The sequence below is a fragment of the Eurosta solidaginis genome, chromosome 2 (assembly GCF_040869045.1).
Source record: "Eurosta solidaginis isolate ZX-2024a chromosome 2, ASM4086904v1, whole genome shotgun sequence".
Classification (NCBI taxonomy): Eukaryota; Metazoa; Arthropoda; class Insecta; order Diptera; family Tephritidae; genus Eurosta; species Eurosta solidaginis.
The window spans coordinates 60732790-60758080 of NC_090320.1; the positions used below are offsets into that span (position 1 = coordinate 60732790).

The 25291-nt window shown below is 37.4% G+C and overlaps 1 protein-coding gene across 1 annotated transcript in view; it reads left to right on the plus strand.

Moving 5' to 3' along the window:
• Positions 1-25291, plus strand: part of side-II (sidestep II) — a 290969-nt gene that overhangs the window by 165352 nt on the left and 100326 nt on the right. The window contains exons 6-9 of the mRNA XM_067769114.1: positions 9284-9377; positions 13712-13825; positions 14254-14457; positions 18902-19047. Coding sequence (XP_067625215.1) covers positions 9284-9377; positions 13712-13825; positions 14254-14457; positions 18902-19047 — 558 coding nt within the window. The remainder of the gene's footprint in view (positions 1-9283; positions 9378-13711; positions 13826-14253; positions 14458-18901; positions 19048-25291) is intronic.

Sequence of the window (25291 nt, forward strand, 5' to 3'; positions counted from 1 at the left end):
CTTTATTTCTACAATAACAACAACAACACAATCGCAGAACTACCTAAGACCGGACCAGTTGAGAACGGGTTAATTCGGTCCGCAAAGAGGGACAATCGTAGGACATCACCATAGTCAGAACTAGTACTGTATCTTAATGAAATAATTTTGTGTTAGTTCGGAAATAGTCCGATAGCTATTTTTATCGATATGAAAGGATGTATTTCAGTAAAATTTAAACGATATTTTAAATTATCCTATAATAAACCAAGGTAAATAATTTGAGATGTTGGTTCATGGAAACAGTGCCCGGTATAAAATAAAATAGCTGTACTAATAAATCCTGTGGTCGATTGCTTTAAGGAATTGGGAGTACTGGTATTGATACACAATAATAAAGCGCCTGGAAATATCCATCCAAATACCAACAATCCTGTCAAGAAAAAGATGTTGTTGTGGAGGGGGGGGAAAGGAAGGAAGAAAATAAAGGTAGTTGGAGCGGCAAAAATGTCTAGGTTTTTGTTTGTAATTGTTGTGATTTGAAAATACGGTCTTCAAACATGGACCATATAGCACGATTTTTTAGCATGTTTTCCATAAAATCATTGTCACTTTACATTTTTATACCATACAGCTGATTGCATTTCTAATCGAGCAGCTTTCCTTTCTGAACGAATGCAGTACCCTGGTTAATGACGCAAACGCTTGACCTACATAAGTAATTATTATGCCTTTGGATCGTACACCATTAATCTGAAATTGGTCCAAATCACCAGTCATGTAATATTGTTGTTGTTGTTTTAACTGAAAGCTTAGGGAGTATTATATAAATGGGCATCTCTTTGCCGAACTGAATGCGCTCCGATACTGTCATCTTATAGTAATAGCTAGACTGCCCCTGTAGTAGTTCTTTGACCACAAAGACCTTCGGGTGTGTTGATCTGCGTTGCCCGCCACGACTGTACACACCAAGTCAAAGGGTCAAGTAAATTCCTGACGATTGAAATCTTAGTATCTTTTGACCAGTCCCCAAAAGGTGACCCTGGAAACTGCGCACAATGGTCTTACCTAAGATATTATAAGAAAGATTAGAGCTCACCCTTAATCAGCTGATTGGCCCTCAACAGAGCGTTTTTTAAACCTGATAAATTTACCATCGATTAGATTTTTACTATCCGGTACATCGTGAAAAAAATTGCGAAAAAATAATGGACCTGTATCACCTCCTTATTGGTTTTAAAGCAGCGTTCGGCAGCACGGAGCTACTTATATGACGTTTATCTGAACTTGATTTCCTCAAACTATGGTAGTTATAAGGTGTGGTTGATTATAAATTGGGACGAAACTTAGTACTTTTTTCACCAAGCAAGGAGTCCGCGTACTTGCTTATTGGTAACTACGCCACGGAGCAGGTGAAAATCTATTAAAATTCCCTGATGCTGTCAGCTGGCGACAGTTAGCACACCGATACATCGACTGGCGCTACTTGTTGGACGGCCAAAACCATTTGTACGGTTGAGCGTCAATTAGGGAAGTTAGTGGACCAGTGGGAAAGAAGTATTAAAGTGATATCATGGAATTGCCATAACTTTTATTATTGCTTAGCGGCCGCAGCGCAAGTACTTATTTCCCATTTATCCCATATTGCAAGACCGAAGTACTTAGGGCCAAGGAAGTAAGAATACTTCAAAGACTATCGATTTTTTTTGAAATTTTTCTACCACAAATTTAGAGCTCGCGTCGTTAGCATTTTATCCGACCACGTTTCTTTGCCTGGCTTGCCATTTTTCATCTTGCAGCGTCTTGTCTTCAAAGATACCATTGCTCCTGTGACTTTCCACTAAGAAATTTTCATAGCGCCTGACTAGCATGTTTTCGAAATCACACGTACCTACAAAATGCCACGCAATCTCTGGCATTCGCCAACAACAAAAGTCGATTAAATATTTGATTTTTGGCTAACATTCGACTCAACTGTTGTCTGTGAGGCTGATTTGGGCGTTTCGTGACTGTTTGTTATCCAAATTTATGTGGCGTAGAGAAAGGAGGCTTTGAGAATTTGATGAGTGAATCGATAAGTAGCAAAGAGTTATTACAACTGACTATGGTCAGAGTCCAAAAGCAAATAAATGCGCTCAAAATGCGATACTTACTTACAAGTTAAAATAATAGATTTCGTGTCCGTGATGCGTGTTTGTGGCGCAAATTCTTGGAATGTTTACTTTTACTAGTTGAGTAAAAGATTTGGCTGAATCTTTTTTTCTTTTTTTGGCATGCTAAAACTTTGGTGTCTCTATCGGCTTTTTTCAGCGACCTTGCGTTGTCTATGTGTGCGTGCATGGCTATTTATGGCTATTGTCCTTTGCCTCAGTTTTGTTAATAAATTTATCTATTAATGTTTGTAACGAATACTTACATAGTTATGTGCGTGCTGTTTTTGTTGCCCACATTCGCATGCAATTCGAGAGATTTCTATGATTTTATGGGATAATAATAACGTTTGTGACGGTCATTAGTTAACTTAATGCATTGTACGTGCTTACCTGCTTTAACTTATCTTTCACATAAGTTTTTCTCTCTTTAGCTGATTACTCTGCTTATCATCTACATATAAGCAGTGTATAATTGGTGCCCATAATAAAATATTAATTAGATGTATAACTAATATTGACTATATTTAACTGAATGAATTAAGCAACATGAAGCTTTGGTTATAATATATTGCTCATCGACTTACGTGCCTTCTACTGAGAACTAATTACCTTGATAACACAAGTTCGGGAGTATTTGGTTTCCGTTTGGCAATGTATAATTGTATACATACTTACACGTATTAGACATGGTCGGTTACCTTGTGATGAAAAAAAGTTGGAAACGTCATTACCAGTAAGTGAAAACTACCATGAGTTGAATGGCAATACGAAAACAAGCGTGAATATCTACGTTGAACTTTGAGAAGAAATTTAAGATGAGGATAACCTGCAGTACAGATTATTAAGCCGACATGTTACATAAGGAAGGTGGATCTCATCATTCACTGAAGGTTCAAGTGAACGCGGTGTTGGTGCAGGGGTATTCTACTAATAGCTAGAAGTCGCACTCTCAATCCGTTTTCCAAACGCAGCAAGTATCTTGCAAGCAGCGCTACTAAGGATAGGGAAGGCCTGCTGCTTTTTATACTCAGCGCGCTTTGCACACAGGGTATATTTACTTTGATTGGATAACGGTTGGTTGTACAGGTTTAAAGGAATCGAGATAGATATAGACTTCCATATATCAAAATCATCAGTATCGAAAAAAAATTTGATTGTGCCATGTCTGTCCGTCTGTCCGGTAACACGATAAATTGAGTAATTATTGATATATCTTCACCAAATTTGGTACACGATCTTATCTGGACCCAGAATAGATTGGTATTGAAAATGAACGAAATCGGATGATAACCACGCCCACTTTTTATGTATATAACATTTTGGAAACACAAAAAACCTGATTATTTAGTGATTAATACACCTAGAATGTTGAAATTTGACACGTGGACTGATAATGAGACTCTTGATAAAAATTTGAAAACATTTTTTAAAACGGGCGTGGCACCGCTCACTTGTGATAAAATGAATTTTGCAAATATTATTAATCATAAATCAAAAATCGTTAAACCTATCGTAACAAAGTTCGGCAGAGAGGTTGCCTTTAATATAAGCAATGCTTTGAAGAAGAATTAACGAAATCGGTTAGGGACCACGCCCGCTTTTATATGAAGGATTTTTAAAAGGGTCGTGGACGAATAAAATAAGGTATATCTTTGCAAAAAAGAGCTTTATATCAATGGTATTTCATTTCCCAAGTGGATTTATAACAATAAATAGGAAAGACTTCAAATTTAAAAAAATGGGCGTAGAACCGCCACTTTTATGACTAAGCAATTTTCTATATTTCGTGAGCCATAACTCGAAGAAAAATTTACATATCGTACACATATATTTCTTATGGCACGAAATATTTCTAGAAGAAATGGAAGAGATCGGTTGAGGATCACGCCCACTTTTATATAAAAGATTTTTAAAAGGCTTGTAGACGAAAATAATAAGCTATATTTTAGCAATAAAGAGCTTTGTATCAATAGAATTTTACTTTCTAAATAAATTATAACATTAACTGCAAATTAGATATAAAAAAAAAAAAACAAGTTTAAAAGGGTCGTAGACTAGAATAATAAGTTATAGCTTAGAAAAAAAATAGTTTTAAATCAATGAAAGGGGAGACATTTTTTTTTTAAACGGGCGGTGCGACGTGTTATGTAGAAAAGTAATTTATCTTAAATGAAATGTACGATTGAAGCTCACGCTGAGTATATAATGTTCGGTTACAGAACTTAGACACCTTTACTTGTTTTGCATAACTCTGTAAAAGGTCGTGAGGTTTAAATATTCTCAGGTAGCCAAGCAGCGCTCATCGCGCTGAAATCACCACTTATGTCCTATTAGGATATCTATATCTGTAGGAAGGTGCTTTGCAATGTAGATCACTCAGTGACCATTACCCTCACATAGGCATCAGATCAGAGGAATATAGACCGCATTAAGAAAGCGGATGTACTGTCAAAGGCCGGTTCATCGTTGGACATCGCTGTATAACCAACGCTTACGTCAATAAAAATATAAATCCTTATCCATTTCCAGCAAACCGATACTAAAAATTGCTATTATAGGGACTCATGCGGTATCACAAAAAGAATTTGGATGAACAAGCAAAAAAAAAAAAGAAATAGGAATAGAATAAGTCACAATTATAGGACACTGCCCTTTTGGCCCATAAACAGCAAGAATGGGAACCCCTTTCAAAGATATATGCTGGAGGTGTAACCTTGTAGGTTGTAAGGAAATGGTCAAGCATTACATCTGCGAGTGTTCAGCCGTACAAAAAATTAATTACCGAACTCTTGGCGGTTTCGTGCTGTTCGATCTAAGTCAGGTATCAAAATGCTCTATAAATGACATCAACAGGATTACTAAACTAAAAAAATGGTTCGAGTAAAAACAAGCTCACTGAATAGTAATTTAATATAGCTAATTGGTTCCAGGAGAAAGTGCATAAAAATAGCGCCTAAAGCGCTAGAGCAACCAACCAAACAACCAAGTATTAGTAAACTTTGATGTATGAAAATACGGGTATACGTCTATTTTTTTATTTTGACACATTTTTTTAAGATCGAATCTTAGATAAGCAATGCCCATCATATATATTCAGTATATTGTAACGTATTTTGTGGAATTCCTGATTACTAAGCATCTTGTGATACGTTCAAATTGCTGTCGAATAAATAACTCAAGTATTCAGTATAGCAAAATGTTATTTATTTACAACAATCTGGTAGTAATACTTCAAAATTCAAATACTCGCGTACTAACTAATCACTAATAGCGTGTTCAAATCAAACTGATTGATCATTCGTGAGCTTGCGCTGCTTTTATACTCTCTGTTGCCTCGTTTGCAACGAAAAACCTTCTCGAACAGCTGCTTATTTATTTCCCCTCTATGTTCACTATTGTCTTGTAGTTATATGCGTGTGTATGTGTGAGTAATAACTTCTGCTCTTAGGTGATGACTACATGTGTGTATATGAAATAATCTCTTCGCTCTTAGGTTCTTTGTTTGTATGCATGTGTGGCTGCTTGCTTCGATGTTTACTTACACATATGTGTGGCTGCTTACTTTGCTGTTGTTGTCTATTTATTTACTAGCAGCACAGTGACTCATCGAAATCGCTAACATTCGCCACAATATTATCAAGTTTCAGCAACTTTCTATTCGATCCACTCTAATGTATTTACATGACGCACTTTAGTGTACATATATCTTTGGAAACGGACTTGCATTTATTAAAATGCTGCTTTCTCTTGCTGTACTTTTAGAAGTTTTTGTTTTCGTGCATTTATTAAAATACGATTAGATTGTATTACGTCGAAATATTGCAAGTTCTTCGTAGTATTTATTATAAGACTACTTATTCAATAAGTTTTGTGAAACCAGCAAGATTTACTAATCCAAATTAGCTTACAAATTATTATAGCTCCAATAGGCCAGAGGTGGATTGGAACGGCATTTATAACTGTATTTGATTTAAGTTTTCTATACACAATTTTCGGGTGGATTAACGAATCGAATGAGCCATGACTCAACAGTCAATTGCCCTGTCAGCAGACATTGAAAGATGTTGGCTCAGTAATTTTGAAAATGAGTGGCTTCAGACAATAACTGCACATTGTTCAAATTTTTGAAAAATTAAAAAAAAAAAAAACGAATGACTCATTAATCAATATCCACTAACTGACGTTTTTGGTTGACTCTAAGTTTAAAGTGTTGTATATATTAACTTCAAGCAAGTGTTTTTTGTGAAAAAAAGGACTCGCTTATATCATACGACAACAAGTCTTAGAGAGCACCCCATTGGAAAGTTCAAGCATGAGCCAGTAATAAGCGTCAAAGTATTTGAAAAGAATGTAAAAAAAAACGATGCAAAATGAATTGGAGTCAACGGGTTGATAAGCGCAGTTCATTGCTTTCGAAGCCCAATTCTCAAACTCACCTAAGCGAGGTGAATCCTGTTACAAATATGCATGTATCATACACATATTTAGCAAAGGAGGCTCTGGGGACTCCAAGTTCCCCATGGAAGAGGGTTGTGGGGGTCGAAAGGGCCTAAAAGGTTAAATATGGTCATACTAAATCATTCCCGAGATGGTCGGGCTAGTACTTTATTGATGCTTGCTATCAGGACGTACTGGATCTATATGCAGCAAAGGACCATCAACATCGATAGCACCCACAAAACCTTCGGGGAGTATCCTTATCGCTACAACAACTCAAGAAATGATGAGAAACACTTGTCTTATTGTATCGTGAGCGAACTGAGAGGATATAAAGGAATATCGTTGAAGTACTGTTACATTTTCCTTTCCTCTGGATTTATCTCAAGCGGTTTGGGACAAGTACCGTTGATTAATCGAAAGCTGCTCACTATCTTGCCAACTTATCAACCTTTTCTTTGTCTTTATCTCTTTATGACCGGATGCCCACTGTGTATGTATGGTCTAGCCTGAGCGAAGTCTATCCAAAGATTTTTTGCATTCCAGGACACTTCTTGATGATGTTTGATTGTTGTGATCGCCTTCTGATTATAAATATATAAATTGACGCGAATGCAGCTTAACACGCTTCTTCCAGAACTTCTGCTGCTTTCTTCACGGCTTCAGTTTCCATTTAAAAGACACTGCATTGACCTGGCAGACTTCAGGATCTGCTTATTATTGGATCGACTTAGATAATAGCAGACCCTACCTCTTCCGTGAGATTGAAACAATAGTCTATATTATGTTCTGCCACTTCCCCACACCTTCGCCTAATCTCAGGCTCTACAGGCTACAGCCCGATATTTATTTCGAAGCTCAGGCACGGAACCACGTTGTCCGTTATATTTGATGCTGCTATACTACTATGGCTATACGACCTGCACTGAAGCTTCCCCGAGGACTTAAGCCTTGCTGCATTTGCTAGCACCATATTTTTCCATTAGGTCTTGGGAACGGCATGCAATTTTTGTAACTCCCGTTATGCTAAATTGATTATTTGCATATCACCTCAAGTTTTTTGGTGTACGTACTTTTGTATGGCTGTCCACCAAAATAGGATCCCATACTAAAGTATGGGCCTGACAATTGCAGTTAATTCCCAAATGAGAGAGTTAGGGCGATAGACTCTATGTGGATCCTACTATCATTTTTGCATGCATGCGTGTTCCTACGTGGCTTTCTTTGCTCTCCCTTCCAAACGGAGTTTCCACGACAACTTTCTTGTGTAATTCATACATATCTTGTGCTGTGCTTTTCTTGATTTGTGAAACGTCATCTAATATGCTAAGAATTTTGCTGGTCCTCTGTCAAACCGCCAAGGAAATTGTTTGATGAACCATACCCACAGCATTGGTGATATTACCTCACCCTACCCTATTCTTATTGCTGATTTGTTCAGCTTGAGAAGGAAGCTAATTGCTTTCATATCCAAACATGGCCATAAGGGCCTTAAGACCTCGCTTATCTCAAAACCATCATAAGTTGGCGCTTAATCACTTAAGCGGTTTGGCCGTTTCGTAACAAGTCTTTCCAGCTTTCCCTGTTTCGCAATAGCTGGAGCTAATTGGAAGCACCAATTTAGGACAAGTCTTCTTCCACATGCCTCTGTCAACTAGGAGGAGGGGTTCCTCTTCCTCTGCTTCTAAACAACGGTCTCGACTAAAATACTTTCATGGCGCGTTTCCGTTCATTCGCACAACATGACCTAGCTATCAGCCAAAACCCGTATCTCATATTTCTCGATTTTCGTCAGGGGTGGGTTGGTTGTACGGAGCCTTCCACCTCACTTATGTTAATTTTTGCACCTTTCCTCGCCGTCTTATCGGCATATTTGATCCTTTCAATATGGCCGTGCTCTAGGACCCAGAAAAAGAAGGCTCGACACCTCCGCACGATATTCGACTTTATCACGTTGGATACTTATGCCTTAAAGGAGCCTGGCTGTCTACAAATATCGTTACAGTGATGTTTATCCTTGAGCAGTCAGGCTGCTCTCTTTATGACATGGACCTTTGCCTGGAAGACACTGCACGAGTCAGGTATATGGTACGATTGATTTAACTGCATATGATTTGAGAACATTTCAGCTCCAGTTCCATTGTCCGGGCCTTCCAACAATTCCTTCCTTGAAGGATATCTTATGTTTTGCACCGTTTAATCATCCCCTTGTCATGTCATCCAATATCGTCGCGTTATCGTATTCGGTTGATTTCCACTTGTTGGACTCTCCTAGTCGTATAACCCCTTCCGCGACCAATCGCTGCTCGAACACTTGTATAGGCATCAAGTGAAAGATTACGTTTAACCTTTCCTGAGGTGCACTGCTTACTACACCTGACATACCCAGGCATGCTAGCCTTTGCACCTTCCCAATCTCATGTAGATTGCTCTTCTTGTCTAAGATGAAAGTCTCAAGTTCCTCTCGAAAAGTCTTTTGTAATTCTAGTATGCTGCTAGAACTTTCTTTGATGTCACCTCAAGGTTCCTTTCCCTTTTGAACTCATGTAAGTTTAAATGACATTTTGGAGACTTTTTCAGTTGTGATTTACTTACTGTGCAAATGCAAGAGACTATGAGACTATACCGTATATAGACACTCAATAAACGTCCACATAAACAGTGAAATAATTCGTACTATATAATAAATAAAAAACCGTTTTTTTTATTTGCAGGATATCAAACGCCATGATCAAGGTGTCTACCGCTGTCGAATCGACTTCCGTACTAGTCAAACACAAAGCTTCCGCTTTAACCTCACTGTCATAAGTAAGTTTAGAAAATCATTATTTGCAATTAATTTAGACAGACAGTTTGTCATCTCTTATTGTACATATTTAAGGTTATGAGGGTTGCAAATAATATGAGGGCTACTATTTAACGCGAATAAACTAAATTTGTCAATGTCGTTATAAAGTTTTCTATTTCGAAATTTTTTATTATTTGACATGAAGGTTAATACAATTTCTAACCCACAAACAAAATGTGGCTTTCTGCTTCTTCGAACTCAATGGCTAACACATTTCGTTATAAAAAATAAATAAATGTAAGGCGCGATATACTCCGAAGAGATTTTAGGCCGAGCTTCTCTTCCAATTTGCGTCGTGCTCCTTTTTTAATTTTTCTTACAAATTGGCGGGACGGAGCCTATTTGTTTTATGCCGACTCCGAACAGCATCTGCAAGGCAGGTGAGTTTTCGCTGCGAGCTTTTTATGGCAGAAGCACACTGCCGAGGCAGACCCCGTTAAAAAACAAAACGAGGCACCAAGTAATAAACGAAAAGTTGATTTATTTGATGGCATTAAAATAACAAAATTTATAATTGCACAAATTTCAAAGTCACAAAAAAAAAGAAAAACAAAGCATTTTATTTTTAACTCAAGCTCAGTGCAAAGGCAAGAGGGGACAACGACCTTTCATATATTTAGATATGCTGTAACCTAAAAAACCACATCCTTAAGTATAAAGATCTGCCACTATTCAGTTAACTCGGGTGTAAAATCACAAGGTCGTATGGTCATACCATTGTAAGATACATGTTATATCTTAACCCTTTTCCCCTTTATGGATAATGACATACGAACGAAGAGACCGAATTACCTCAAAAAGGATGTTTTATTTTTAACTTAAGCGGAGAAGACACTGTAAGCCTCCAGTGAGTATGCTTTCTTGTCAACTTCCTCAAAAGTTAACTCCCTCGTATGCAAGGTGAAACCACTGTGCGCACGCTACGTCCACTATGGCTACCTCCACAAAGGCAGGTACTGAGACTAGTACACAAGTGTCTTTTTTTTCCTGCACGTTAGGGCAGCACACTGCCCTCAAGTGGCACAATAAAACCAGGCTTATCCTGCTCATGTGCCCTGGCATAACATCACGGGAAAGGCGATTTAGTCGCCACTGCTTCTCATGTGCATACCTCTGCACTCACTTTCGGCATGCATCAATCGCGTCATCTCTAGAAACGCCATTTTATTCACCGCAGTCCATCATTATATGTCTCTGCACATTAGCGGAACCTAATGGAAGGCTCCTCTCAACAAAACTCTGTGTACAGAGAGTTTTTCGTGGTGAAAACGAGGGCAATGAAACATAACGTGTTCTACGTTTTCCAATTTGGTGGGACAGTGTGGACAGAAAGGATCCTCCTCTATATTACGCTTATGCATATACTCCTTGAAAGCGCCGTGCCCACTCAATATCTGCGTGAGGTGGTATTTTAGTTCGCCGTGCTTCCGCTAGTACCATTATAGTATATCCAGAACTAGCATAAAGGTTCAGCGATTCTTCCCACCTTGCCACCTAACTAATGTTCGTGATCTTGCGCTATTCTTGGCATCTTTAGATGGTCGGCCGATTACAATGCCATACATATTGGTAATTTCACGTGACAGTAAATCTTCTGGAACTTTCGAGATAAAACCAGGATGGCGTCGTCGGGCACCGTCCAATAAACAGATACTATTCTTTGGTGGATCACTTTAGATCCGTGCCTTACTAGTGCTTCATTTAATAAAAAGTGTCTAAGACACAGTATTTGTAGATCACAACCGCATTCCTTTGCTCCCATCGGGTACCGTTTTTAATAACGATAGCAAAAGTGATACACACTACTCATGGATTGAGTAACCTTTAACGACAGGTATGACCGGACTGCGGCATATTCTAAGCAATTTACCCGCAGGGGAATTAATTTGAAGGCAGTCAATTTATGACTGGAGTAATCTGAATATAATTTGACCAAGACTGTCACTCGCACATAAATATGCTTAGTCAGTCAGCTGCATCTGCCACCCTACCTTACATGAACAGCTCTTGTCTTAGAACCAACTCGCCTTATTGTGGGGTAGTCGCAACCCTCTAAGTATATTCAACACAGGAAGTTATGGAAGTTATAAGATTGTGTGAACTTCCTTCCCTCCTCTTGACGGAGATCTTCCCGCATGTTGCTACATTTGTCGAGCCAACTTTATAAGTATGTAACGAAGAGGAAAAATGTTTAAAACTGTGCGAAGCAATCTGAGAATTAGCTTTGTCTCCTGGATTGCGAAAAAGAAATACCTTGAAAGCTCATGACGTTGGGTATCAAAAATGCTATTGATAGCCACTGACATTCGTTTAGTGGTGAACTAATGTAAAAAGGCGAAAATATGGCTGCGCCACTCCGACATAAACGGTTTAGAGGCTAGCTGGGTGATTTCGTCGGCAGCGTCTGACCAATATAAGGTGCGGTTGCAAATGGGCGTCTGCCTCGGTTCAAGCGGATCACTATATTAAGATGCAAGTAATACTTTCATTCCCGCTGAGCGCATTGTGCTCTGGTCTTGGGACCCGTCACCTAGTACCACACTCCGTTGAAAACATAAAAACCCCTTACAGATTACGACTATTGCAAACTTCTAAATGACTATGATTTGAGGACATGGACCAGGAATATCTGTTACTTTAAATGAATTGGTGCAGATGCACGGCTTATTCGTCGTGAAGATAAAAGCTGACATCATCACTATCCGGGAAATGCAATGTATCAAACATGGCAAGAAAAACCATCAAAAAATGTGACATTTATCTGCATAAAAGTGATTTTTTTTAATATTTCATCAATCTGCGCATAGATGGAAGAGAAGGACGATAATGTGGAACACGCTTTGTATGAACGCTTAGAATGCACATTAGGGCGGGTCGATTTAAAAATCGCTCATTGCTCTGTGAAAATCGTATTCTAGGGATCAAAATAAGAAACTTTGCCGAAGGAACCATACCTCTAAAACGAAGTGGGGGTCGGTCATACATTTGGACTCGATTGGAGCACTCTAAATGGGTCAAAGTGGGATTTTTCAAAATTTGCCCCTACCCGAAAGTTCGACCCAAATTGGGGGACATCAGAGTTCGTTTTAGAGGTATGATTCCTTCGGCAAAGTTTCTTATTTTGATCCCTAGAATATGATTTTCACAGAGCAATGGGCGATTTTTTTGCCTCCCCACAAATCGACCCGACCTAATGCACATACAAGCGCTCCCGCCATGATTTATTAGTGGGGCTTAGTGACTTTAAAGCGAGGGTAGGCAAAGAAAGTTCTTTTGGCCATTCGATCGGAAATGAGGTCTCTTCTAATGGACTGAGGCTGATCGAGTTCACCGTTGCTTGAAACATGTTCTTATCCGAAGTACATGCAAAAATATTCATCAAGCTACATGGCTGTCCTCCGATCAAAACACGCGATTAAATAGACCATGTTAACATAAACGGACAGAATGACTTCAGTGTTTTAGAGGTGCGCATGATTCGATGGCCTAACATCGACTCATATCATTATTTCAAAAAGCACAAGGGATGCTAGACGTCGAAAGGCTATAATCGCAACAGACTGCCAATGATTTTGTAACTACTCTCACACCTGCACTCTGAGAGCACAAGTCGACCCAACGGACTGCAGGAGCGGTGGAAGCATATCTCCAAAGCATTTTGTAGCGCCGCCGAGGGAAAAATTGGTAACTGACTACCACGGAAAAATAACGGCGAAAGCTTTCGATAGCGCGAAAATTATGTGCCTATGTGCTGCTATGTGTAAATTTGGTTTCTCTTCAAAACTTGCTAATGTTTGCAAAATTATTTTGACCGTCAGCTCAGTCAGAATTGGGAAGCATCCCTCCATCTTGCGATTTCTTTAATTCGATGCGGGGAAAAATGGCAAAAACTGCAGAAATTGACCGCTCTGGAAAAATATCCTATATAAGCATGCAATAGCTGGCGTATGCTGGCGATGTTGACAGCATTGGCCTGAATAGCAACGCCGTAAGTTCTTATGGGTTTGGTGGTGAATGAGGAAAAGAAGAATTAGCGAAGGTGGCTTTCGTGAGAATGAGCTTTTTTAATGTCTATGTGCGGCTGTATGTAAGAAAGCTCAAAAAAGCTTTGACACGCGTGTAATAGTTTGCTCATCTATATTTCATATCATCAACTTCTTTACGTGACCTCTGTCCAAAATTTCTATCACAGCTTACAAATTTTGCTATATTTTTTTTTTTTCAATTTCACATCAAACTAACAATATTTTTTAAACTCTAAAAGCTGATTATTTTTATATTTACTTATTTACAGTTCTTCCTGAGCAACCAATTATATTGGATCGTTGGGGGCGACAACTAAATGGTACTTTGCTTGGACCAAAGCAGGAGGGTGATGATATCGTCATCACGTGTCGCGTTGTGGGAGGTGAGTGGATGCAAATTTTCGAAAAAAGAATTGATTTTACTGCAGCTGTTTATCGCTTTAATTTGCAATTTTTTTAATCTTATTACATTTTAAATCAAAATTCAATTTCCTGTACTTTTTTAAGAAACAAGGAGATTAGCTTTTACTGAGAAAAACTATGTGCAAAAGCAAAATATTTTTTCCCTCACCAAGCTAATTTATTTGGGCTTGTTTTCGTGCGTACCAATATCAATTTCATGTTTGCTTTGTCTTTTTCTACTTTTCATGTCTAATAAAATTTCGACTGCTGCAACCAAAACGTAACAATGATCTACAATAAAAAAAAAAATAAATAACAAAAAAATACTACGGCTAATGCTACTATTATAACAAAAAAAAAAAAAAAAATCACATCCTTGCTTGCCCACTTTATTCGCAACCCTCTGCAGGACGCCCACAACCACAAGTACGCTGGCTCGTAAATGGACTACTTGTCGACAATCAATATGAACACAATTCCGGCGATGTTATCGAGAATAGGCTACTTTGGCCGTCGGTTCAACGGACTGATTTAAATTCCGTTTTCACTTGTCAAGCATTGAATACACAATTAGATAAGCCTAAGGAGAAAAGCTTTTTGCTTGATATGCATTGTAAGTATATTTGTTTTTTTTTTTATTTTTTTAGTTTGTACGAATACATAAAGTGACTTAGAAAAAACCGAAAAAACAAAAAATACTAAAAAACAAACAAAAAGTACAAACCCAAATCTAAGACAGCTTGCCACTAAACTAACTAGCAACATAGGGCTGTAGTCGAAGCATAAAAGCTTCCCAGAGGCCAACGAATGTCCATGGAATGAAACGATTTTTATTTTTTTTTGAAAGAGCAGCTCAAACTGTGTGGGATGGTTACGTATGCTAGTCTATACCCTACCGAATTAGAATATACAAACGAATGCACACATACACTTATAAATTGTACGCCACAAAAGCACGTTCTATGTACACCTAAAAGTATGTTAACATATTTTGATGTTCTAATTAGGCAAATGTACATACGTGGCTAACTACGTAGCATATGCAGATATTTATTTGTAACATAGCTCAAAAATAACTCCTCTCCAATACCAATTTAGGGCCGTTTTCAACTAACTTCAGTTAATGCTAAATGCTACTTTGTTTGACCGAAGTCATTTGATGATCTGTCAGATAAAAGCCAATAAGCGTGAACTGGATATGATGAAAACGGCCCTTAGAGTGCTTCATAGCAATCAGAAAATAACTGTTAAAATTTACAAAAACTGTTTTCGGTTTCCTTGATTTCGGAACTCGTATTTTTTAAACAGAGAGATATGAAGGAGGGGTAAAAATCTTATGTAATAATAATGTGGCGAATATTACCAAATTCGATTTCGCACTATGCCGTTTGTTATAAATGCTACACCACGGCAGAAAAAAGTCAAGCAGATGAAATAAAAACATCTAAATAGTAGCTAAGAGCGCATACGGCATAGAGTCATATGTATTAGACAGGGTGGATTTATTAACCGATATGCCGCCAACGATTTTTCGATAGGATTTGGGATCAGAAAAAAAAAAGTTCCACTACGCATACAAAAAACTAATTTTCGAGCCTGCGATTTTTTTTTTTTGTTTTTTTTTTTTTTTTGGTTTTTGATTATTTAGGTATACATGAAAATTTTTTTAGTAGGTCATGTCAAAAACCTCAAAAATCAAAAACAAAAAAAAAAAAAAAAAAAAAACAAAAAAAAAAACCATAAAGAATAAAATAAATAAAAATTCGCATGCTGGAAAATTATTTTTTTGGATATGCATAACGAAACTTTTTTTCCTGAGCCCAAATTCTATCGAAAAATCGATGGCGCGATATCGGTTAACTTCCGTCCATACAAACCAAGGTTAATATGTATACAGCAATAAAGAGCGCATATTTCCTTAATCAAATACAGATATATTACATACATGTATACAGTACATTAGACTGGGTCGAAAAAAACAGTTGCTAATCTCCGCCCCTAAATTTAAAGATTATGTAGGGTTTGGGAAAAGCTTTTTAATTTTTTTTTGATCCTTCAAAATACAGCCGAAAAGGTTTTTTCGTTGTAACTTGGTTATTTGACGTCCGATTTTTAAAATTGATATGTCATCATTTTGGCCTTCAGAAGATTCACATTTCCGTTTAATGTCCTTTTAAGGTATGAGGTCGTTTTCACATGACCCCCCCCATAATGTATCGCTTTTTCCTTACCAAACGAAAGTACTTAAAAATTCAAGAAAATATTGCTTTGAAATCATATTACTAAAATAATAAACAAAGAAGTTATAGCATTTTCAATATTTATTGCAACTGTTATTTTACCTGATTCTTATTATACTTAGACCTGAAACTCAAGATATTTTTGGAGGAAAAATTATTATTAGGGTTTACATTGAAAAGTTAATAAAGATATGCCAAACATCATGAATAGGGAAAGTCAAAGTAAATGAGTCAAACCTGTTGTTTCGTATTTATAATAATAACACCATGCCACAAAATCAACTTTTTTTCTGGGTATTGGACAAAACCCACTTTTTTTAGAGATTGAGGCTTAAGTAAACAAAGTACTATCTCCGATTTTCGAACTTAGTCTCCAAAAAATAGATATCGGCTTTCGAAGTTCGAAATTCTACATTTCGAAATTTTATTTTTTTTGTAAACGCGTTCAGAAGTCAGAGTCTGAATTTTTACCTCGTATAACAGTTCTTATACCAAATTTCTCAAAAAAAGAATTCCCTCCTTCAAATAACGGAAAAGAGCGGACCACGACCACATTTTTATTTTTTCAATTTCTGAACGCGTTAACAAAAAAAAAAAAATTTTTCGATATGTAGAAATTCGAACTTCGAACTTCGTAAGCCGATATCTGTTTTTTGGAGGTTAAGTTGGAAAGACGCATATATTACTTTGTTTATTTAAGCCTCAGTCTCTACAAAAAGTGGGTTTTGTCCAATACCCAGAAACAAAGTTGATTTTGTCGCACAGTCGAATTATTATAAATACGAAACAACAGGTTTGAATCACTTATTTACTTTGTATTCCCCTATTCATGATATTTGGCATATCTTTATTAACTTTTCAGTTATTAACTTTTTAAATGCTTTCATTTGGTAAGGAAAAAAGATACATTAGGGGGGTACAACTTTTTAGCTAACCTAAACATGTGAAAACGACGAATAGCTTAAAAAGACATTAAACGGAAATGTGAAGCTTCTGAAGGCCAAAATAATGACATATTAATTTTAAAAATCGGACGTCAAATAACCGAGTTAGAACGAAAAAACCTTTTCGGCTGTATTTCGAAGGATAAAAAAAAAAAAAATAAAAATAAATATATCCGAAACCCTCTCAACATAATCTTTAAATTTAGGGGCGGATATTAGCAACTTTTTTTTTTTTTTGTATGAGGACCAACCCAGTCTACAGTACATATGAGACACAGCAAATGAGAGAAGTAAATAAACAACAATTCGAGAAGGCTGTTTGCGAAAAGTTTACACTCTGGGAGAAATAGGCGAACTGGTAAACTGAGAGTATACGAGTGACGCAGTCTTAGTGATAGGGAATCAATTTGAATTTAAAGTGCTATAAGTGAAATACGGAATATATTTAATTGCGAAGATATACTACCATGTAAGTGCTGAGCATTTGCGTTTATTTAGGTCCACATGCAGAACGGCAAGTTAACATTTTAACTCAGATTTAACCTAATATGAAGGGTTAAACTCATAAATGAAAAAAAAGTTTTTAAGTTAACTCTGCGTTAAAAAGACAACTTGCCGTTCTGCAAATGGGTCTTATTCGACTGCTCAGTGATTCGAAAGGTAATAGAAGGCTCACGGTTATCGAGAATAAATAGTAGATATAAGTAGAGCAATCATAACCTTTTCTGTGAATGTCTGCTTGTCATTGGGTTGTCATCTACAGCGTGTGGAACAGGCCACTGCAGCGGAAGGCAAAAAAGAAGCCTTTAGAGCAGAAAAAATGCACTTGCTTATCTACAATCTGTATAATTTAATATGTTTTAGTCGTACTCATCCAGACTGAGTCTTTATATATGGCCCGAATGTTGAAAGTCCCTGCGAACATGAAACAAGAATTTCATATATGAAGTGAAAAAATTGAGTTTGATACCGTGCTTTATTGAGAACTTCCGCTAGATTCTCTCTTTGATAGATCCCCTATAAGTGAATGGCTCATTGTATCTTAAAATGACAGAACGGCAGACAACACTTTGAATAATTTTATTTTGTGGTTATAACACAGTATATTATCCTGGACATTGAGCTGATCAAAGTTTCCAATATATAGGGTCCATCAAGTTCTTTCAAAATACCTTAAAAAGCCAGGTACTGGAAAGTAGAGGGATTGTAAACCAAATTTCTATTCAAAATACCCAAAATACAAGATCCGTCTGATTTTCTGTTTTCATTGCGAAACAATTAGCGCGCCGCCATGGTGTGATGGTAGCGTGCTCCTCCTACCACACCAAAGGTCCTGGGTTCAACTTGCTTCCGAGAAAAGTAAAATCCAAATTAGAAAAAATTTGATTTGGAAAACACTCCAAGTGTATTTCGGTCATGAAAATCTTCTCAGTGAAAACTCGTCTGCCTTGCAGATGCCGTTCGGAGTAAATTACAGAGAAAAAGTGTTACAGATTAAATAATAAAAACACCTGTTTTGTTGAAACTACATGTATGTGTTCGTGTGTATGTGACGTACGGTACAACGCTGCACCATTTAAAAGGTTTTCAGGCCACATGACCTTATTTCCTGCAGCACTCCTCAGCCTTTGTACACGTTTTGGCTTCCGCCTTACGAATTACTGCATATTTGTATACCGTTTGCTGTTATCATATCAAATTTGCGTTTGTATTTGGTTAGCTAGTTAGTGTTGTGCCATGCTATGTTAACTATGCTACATAGCTCAATAAACAACACCGACAATCGTATAACTTTTTGGAACTATCTCGTATCCTACTATTTTTGTTTCTGCAATGATGTCTTTGTTTGTTTCCTTTTTGTCTTTTTTCACAGTGAAACCGCTGACGGTGAAAATAATTGAACCACCAAATTCGATGGTTGCAGACCGTCGTTACGAAGTTATATGTGAATCAACTGGTTCACGTCCGAATGCCATCATCACGTGGTACAAAGGAAAGCGGCAGTTGCGACGCACAAAGGTGTGTATATGAGTTTAATTTAAAAGTCATACTACGAAAAATTCATTTACTTTGCACAGTTGTAGTTTGATGTACGTTTTGTAGGTTATAGCGAACAACGGGACATTCATAAGACTTAGCAGCTAAAGGCATCTTTGCACTGATATGAATGTTGGAGATTCGAGTTCAACGCTCAGCTCCCGAAAAGCTAGCTGATGAAGAAGTGAAATTCAGAAACATGTCCTAGTAACCATCGCCGTTTGTAAACTTACAATTTTTCTCTAATATCAATTACTAAATCACTAAGGTTTATTGCAAATAGAAAGTTACCTTTTTAACTAAGAGTTAGATCCAAGCCCTACTATACAGTTAATGAAATGCTTGTTCATGTATTCCACAAGTATTCTGCCCAAAACAGGAAATCTGCAAAGGAAGTGTTCAACACTTTCAATCTTTTCCTCATCTCTACAGCTCAACAGAAAACAATGGTTGGTATTTTCATACGCCAACGTCTTCTCTCATGAAACGTTGCGCTCTTAGTATCTCAATAAGTCGAAAGAAGAGGCCATTAAAAACAAGTACCTAGTTCATTTCGTTTGAAGTGACCATCTGGAATAAGCTTTCTAAATGAAATCCAGAACGAGTCAATATTTACTTAAAGAAAGAGGAAGAGCGATGTTAATTAACTGGTCTGAGTTGACTTATTTAAACGCGACTACAGGTTAGAGTAGTCAAAATGAAATCTTTCCTGAGGTAGTCCAGCTAGGAACATAATGTGCTAGTATTCTTCCACATCCGTAACGCTCCTACGCTTTTATGGTTACAAAAACAACAACAAAAGAATTTTTTTCCGCGCGTAACTTGACGCTTGCATAGACCACGTCTTCGGCGAACTTATTTATGACATGAGCGAAGCAAATTTCAGTACTATTCGACATTCACGTCGATGGTATTACGCTACCGACTGTGAGATTCCCAAAATGTCTGTGTGGGATATTCCATAGTGATCCACACTTTCATGTAAATGCAGCCGCAATTGCATTTAAGTTACAGAGCCGCCTTAAAATCTTTAAGTCTGTCGCATTCAGCTATTGTGACAAAGGCAAAGAAAAGCTGTTTGCTTCTTTAAAGAAATTAGTCAGCCGCTTATATTTTACGTGTCTAGCGCATGGCGTTAGACCTTACAAAAACTGGAGTAGGCAGCCTGTAAATACAACGCACGCAGAACATGAGAGCATAAAAAGTCCCTTAGGTGCATCTTAGCTCGGTCAATATAGTCTTATGCTGATAAATGCTCGTCGAATAACGTTCTCTGAGTCCAATACTCAAGATTGGCAGTAGAGTAAATCATACTTCTCAGGGAACGAACGTCCCCCTCGCACAATTTAAATCTGGCAATTGCAACAGGTTAAACTCTTATTTATCCAGAATCAACCGCAACATACGCAATATATGTCCTGCATGTATGATATTAATGACAACGACCTTTTTATCATTTGTAATGGGGAAATAACGATCTTACTAACCTATAATTCGTTCGTTCAACACTATTGAAATTTCAAGTTTCCGAGGACTTTCGTTATAGGTGTTCGATTTCATTCGTGGGTGATCACACATACTGGATGTGGTGAAGCACTGCTACAAGAACAAGATGAAGTAACCATCAAGCAGCCTTCTTAATGGCTACTAGTTCCCCTCGAAAGGCAGTGAGAAGGCTTAGCAAATATAAACTTAAAAAGGCAAAGTCATTGACATTGCGTTCGCAGCCATTCCTGAACACGGTTGTTGACTCTGACCTTAGAATACAGATACCGTGCATTTATACCTATCTGTGATACTAATGAAGCACTTTGATCTTTGGAAACACGTTCGGGGTAATATAGTCTAGTTGGTTGATGGATTGCGGTGTTGCCAGGCCGGCGAACCTAAGCAATGCTATTTTGACTCACTTTCTTCTGGAACCAATAAATTGTCATGTATATTAGCCACTGTACTCGAATAATTTTGTCGGTTCAATAAACCTCTTGAAGTGTGTTGAATGCTCACATTCAGGGAACTGTGTATTCATGAGTGTGTTCAAAGAGTCCAGTGCCGAGTCCATCCATACCCAGTCCTAATTTCTTACGAAGTGGTCATTGTTATACATTATTTCTCTCAGTCTCGAGGACTCTCGAGTATGATATCATACTCACCACTGTTGTTTAAGAAATGTGTCATGTCTGGAGGCGAGACCATCATTTCATGAACCATGTAGGCCGAGATCACGAAATGGCTTGATTAGGTTCGCCTTTACCACTGTTCTGTGCTGTAATTTGAACGTAAAAGAGCATTTACACTTTTTTTTTTGTTAAAATGCACGCTCTTGGTTTACCCACATCTGCTTTGTCAAACAGATTGTGTGTATTGTTGTTTACCCGCATAATCTTTTCATTTTTGAACCAGAGACCTTCGACAAAACTGGTGTAGAAATCCTCCTCGCAGAGTAAGATATTATGGTTATTTGTATGACTTCGAGAGTACTGCAGATTAATCACTTGCACTTTCTGGGTCATCCCGCCCCTACTCCCTAGTTCCATGAGGAACTTGGGATAACGAGAGCATCGCCTGTTAAAGAAAAAGTATTCGCCATGGGTAGGTGAGGTTGACAATTGGGTTGGAGAAGCTATAAATTGCACTGGCAATCCCTTGAAGGGTTGTGCTATAAAATATTTCGAATCATTTTCATTTTACGACAGGCATACCTGCCGCGGATATTTTAAAGCCCCCTTACCCGCTGGGGGATAAGATTCGTCGTCATCTGGGGCTAGTTATGTCACTGCGAAAGACGTTATATTATCCAGCGCCTCCAACGAATCTTCGAATAGAGTTTATTTGACATACATTTTCGAGAATGGTTCCCAAGAGGGAGAGAGAGAAATGTCTGAAAGAAATCAGATGAAAAGTAAAGGAACAGAAGTGTAAGGGCAAGAGTCCGCAGCAAAATATATTGTAGATAGAGGGAGAGATAGAGACAATCAAAGGAAAATACATTGCAATGAGTTTGATTACTTTTCAATTACTTATATAGTGGAAAACAGTGTTACACTAAGGCCCAGTTTTGCACTAGTTGGTTAAGCTAAGCTTAAACTAAGTTTGCTTAAACTCCAGTCAAACTAGTGAGCAATTTTCCAGTCACAGTTTAAGGCCGCCTTTGGAGTAGGCTTTATTGTACGGCAACATTAGTTTTTTATTATCTAGATAATTTATAGATACGACAACAGCTGGATTTTGCTTACCCAACAAACATTTAAAAGATAATTGTGCAGCAAAATATTAATCCGGAGGTGATATCCAACATCATTTTCTAGTTATTCTTAAACAGATAGTTCTCAAGTTGATATACAACTTCATTCTCCAACCATTATCCAGCCTTTGAGAAATTTTGTAAAATTTATAGTTGAGGTGAAGTTGAAAAAAAGCTCCAAGATGGTACCACCAAAGCGAACAGCTATTTATTGTGAGAAATAAACACCTGATTGATAGCAGTAATGAAGCGTAATTAATAAAAAATAAATTATACATATTTTATTTTATTTTCGTGAAAACACTGAAATATTGGGATCTCACACTTGATTCCAGTTAAAGAACCACATGTTGAGAGCTAACATTTTTCAACTTAAGTAGTAGCATTTTTCGCTGTATAAAAAATTCCCTCTTATGCTGAGTACGCTATAATTCTCGAGTTGAGCCACTGTTTCGAAACAACTCTTGAGATTTTAGAAGTATGCCTAGTTATCAACATTAGCTCTAACGGTACTCAAGCCCAAATGCTTGTTGCGTATATTCGACGCCATTTCGAACTAACGCAAATAACTGATAGGTTAACTAGAGTTCAACTCTGCCAGATCGGCCGGTTAAGCTCAGCTTAAACTTCAGTTAAAGTGGACTGAAAAACTGCATAATAAGGTTAAGCGTAGGTTAACTGTCAAACTGAGTTGAACTTGTACTGAAAAACCGGGCGTAAAGCAATGCATTGTGGGCTAATGAAGATACATACATACATATGAAATTTAAAGTGGATACATTACGGCGCGTAATTTTATTCATTGGACTTAAATACAGTTAGATTACAAATTAGCTTTCAGACCTCGTATACCCTATTCATACCCTATAGATACAGAATACACCCACTAACTTTATTATTCTTATTCAACATTCAACATTGAGTATTGTTCTCGCATGCATTGTATCGATGTACTGAATATATTATGTGTGTATGAGAAAGACACGAACACGACAAAACTGCGGCATGACCATCTTCAACAATTTTGTTTTCATTGTGCTATTAATCCCATGCAATACTAAATGCATTTTGTTGTTTATGCTGCCATGTTTTTGGTTCAACTCCGCCATTGATTGTTGTCCCGTGCTGTGACGCCCTGCATATGCATACATATGTACACACATATTTAGTATATATGCTTTTGAGTGTTTTTTTTTTTAAAGTAATCCATGTGTATTGGGTGGGTCGGTTGAAATGAGTTGGTACGCGTGAATGTATTGCTTGTATTTCTTGTGTGATAATATTAGCGTACTTGCTATGTAATTTGAAATAAGTAATTTAAAAACGGAAATGAAAATTTCACTACAAAATGTATTGCACAATATTTGATTAAGTGCTTGAATAAATAAAGAGATGTACACTGGGTCGGATTATTTATAAGGTAGTTTAGAGGCGCCGTATTCGATAACACCCCGGTGCTGAACACACATTTTAAAGCATCTTGTGTCTTATTAACCCTTCTGTTACATTAAGGTCATTTCGTGAACTTTTTTGCTTTATTTTTCTGATATCTCTTGATAGGAGAAAAATTTCGGTATTTCCTTTGATGATTTTGTGTGTTAAGCAAAATTTATCCTAAAAAGCAAGACTTAGCTTAATCCAATAACTGACAATAAGTCATTCCGTGACCAGAGCTATTGTTCTCAGCATAAAAAGAAGTCGTCGCATAAAAAAAAAAAATACGAGTGATAATAACTGGATACCACAAATCTTTTAGAACATTTGGGCGACTTTTTATTTTTTCAATTAGTGATACGAGGCTACTATTTTCCTAAAGATTTATGGATACCTACATTTTCTATGCCGATTTCAAATGATAACCGCTTAAAGAGTGGTATTATATTTTGGGAAGCTTTTCATCACAGAATACACTCCTGAGGTATCACAGATCACTTCGGAGAGTTGACCCGCTTAAAAACCGTTTTTGTAATGTTTTGATCTTAATTCTTCCATTAGCGGAACTAAGGACCTTCGATTTGGTAGACCAGCAACGTATAAACCACGTCTACCATATCGCAAAAAAACCTATACATAATCAATTAAACCAATAAATCTTAACAGCTGCATCAGATATTAACAAACATTTTACCGATAAGCTTAACAAATAACAACAAGTGACCTTAACAACACATGTGTAAGTTTTTATTAACATAACAGAGGGATTAAACCAGTGATTGATATTAACATAAGAGATGTGTAAGTAAATTTTCTGCGGATGCACTTAGTGTCATAGTGGGAATACCCTTCTTCCTTACACTAATAGGGAACTAAATTACACTTAGAACTGACTGACCTTTAGAGGAATCCATCATAGACTAATTCATTGGTTTAGTACACGGAAGGCTACAAAAAGATGCTCTAAACTGTTATCTATAAACCGAACTTCAAGAAAGTGACACCAATAGAAAGCTACCACTTTATCTCGGGTGGAGCTCTATGTATCCCTGTGCATAATGTAGGGAATGCCTTAAAAGAAGACTAGTATTGAGGCAGATCTATGTAAAATTTGTTTGAAGGTTGGGTTAGGTAAGGTTGAGCTGGCCGATTCTTGTGGACTGAATGAGTACATAGCGTTACCAGAAGTTTTCTATTGTTGTTGTAGCGATAAGGACACTCTCCGAAGGCCTTGGGAATACAGAATCCGGTACGTTACGGTAACAAGCACCATTAAGATACTAGTCCGACCATTTCGGGAACTATTTTGTACGACCGTATGAAACTTTCTATGCCATTTGCCGCCTACCATCCCCTAGATCCATGAGAAGTCTGGGGCCGCCAGACCCTCGGCAGTCAAAGAAACAGGATCCGCCACGGATAGGTGAGGTTGACAATTGGGTTTTAAAAGCTATAAATTGCGCTAGAAAGCCCTTGAAAGGGTTGTGCTACAAAACCCCTTGAATTCCTCAATGACCAAATTGAAAAACGCTTTTAGAAATCAGGACG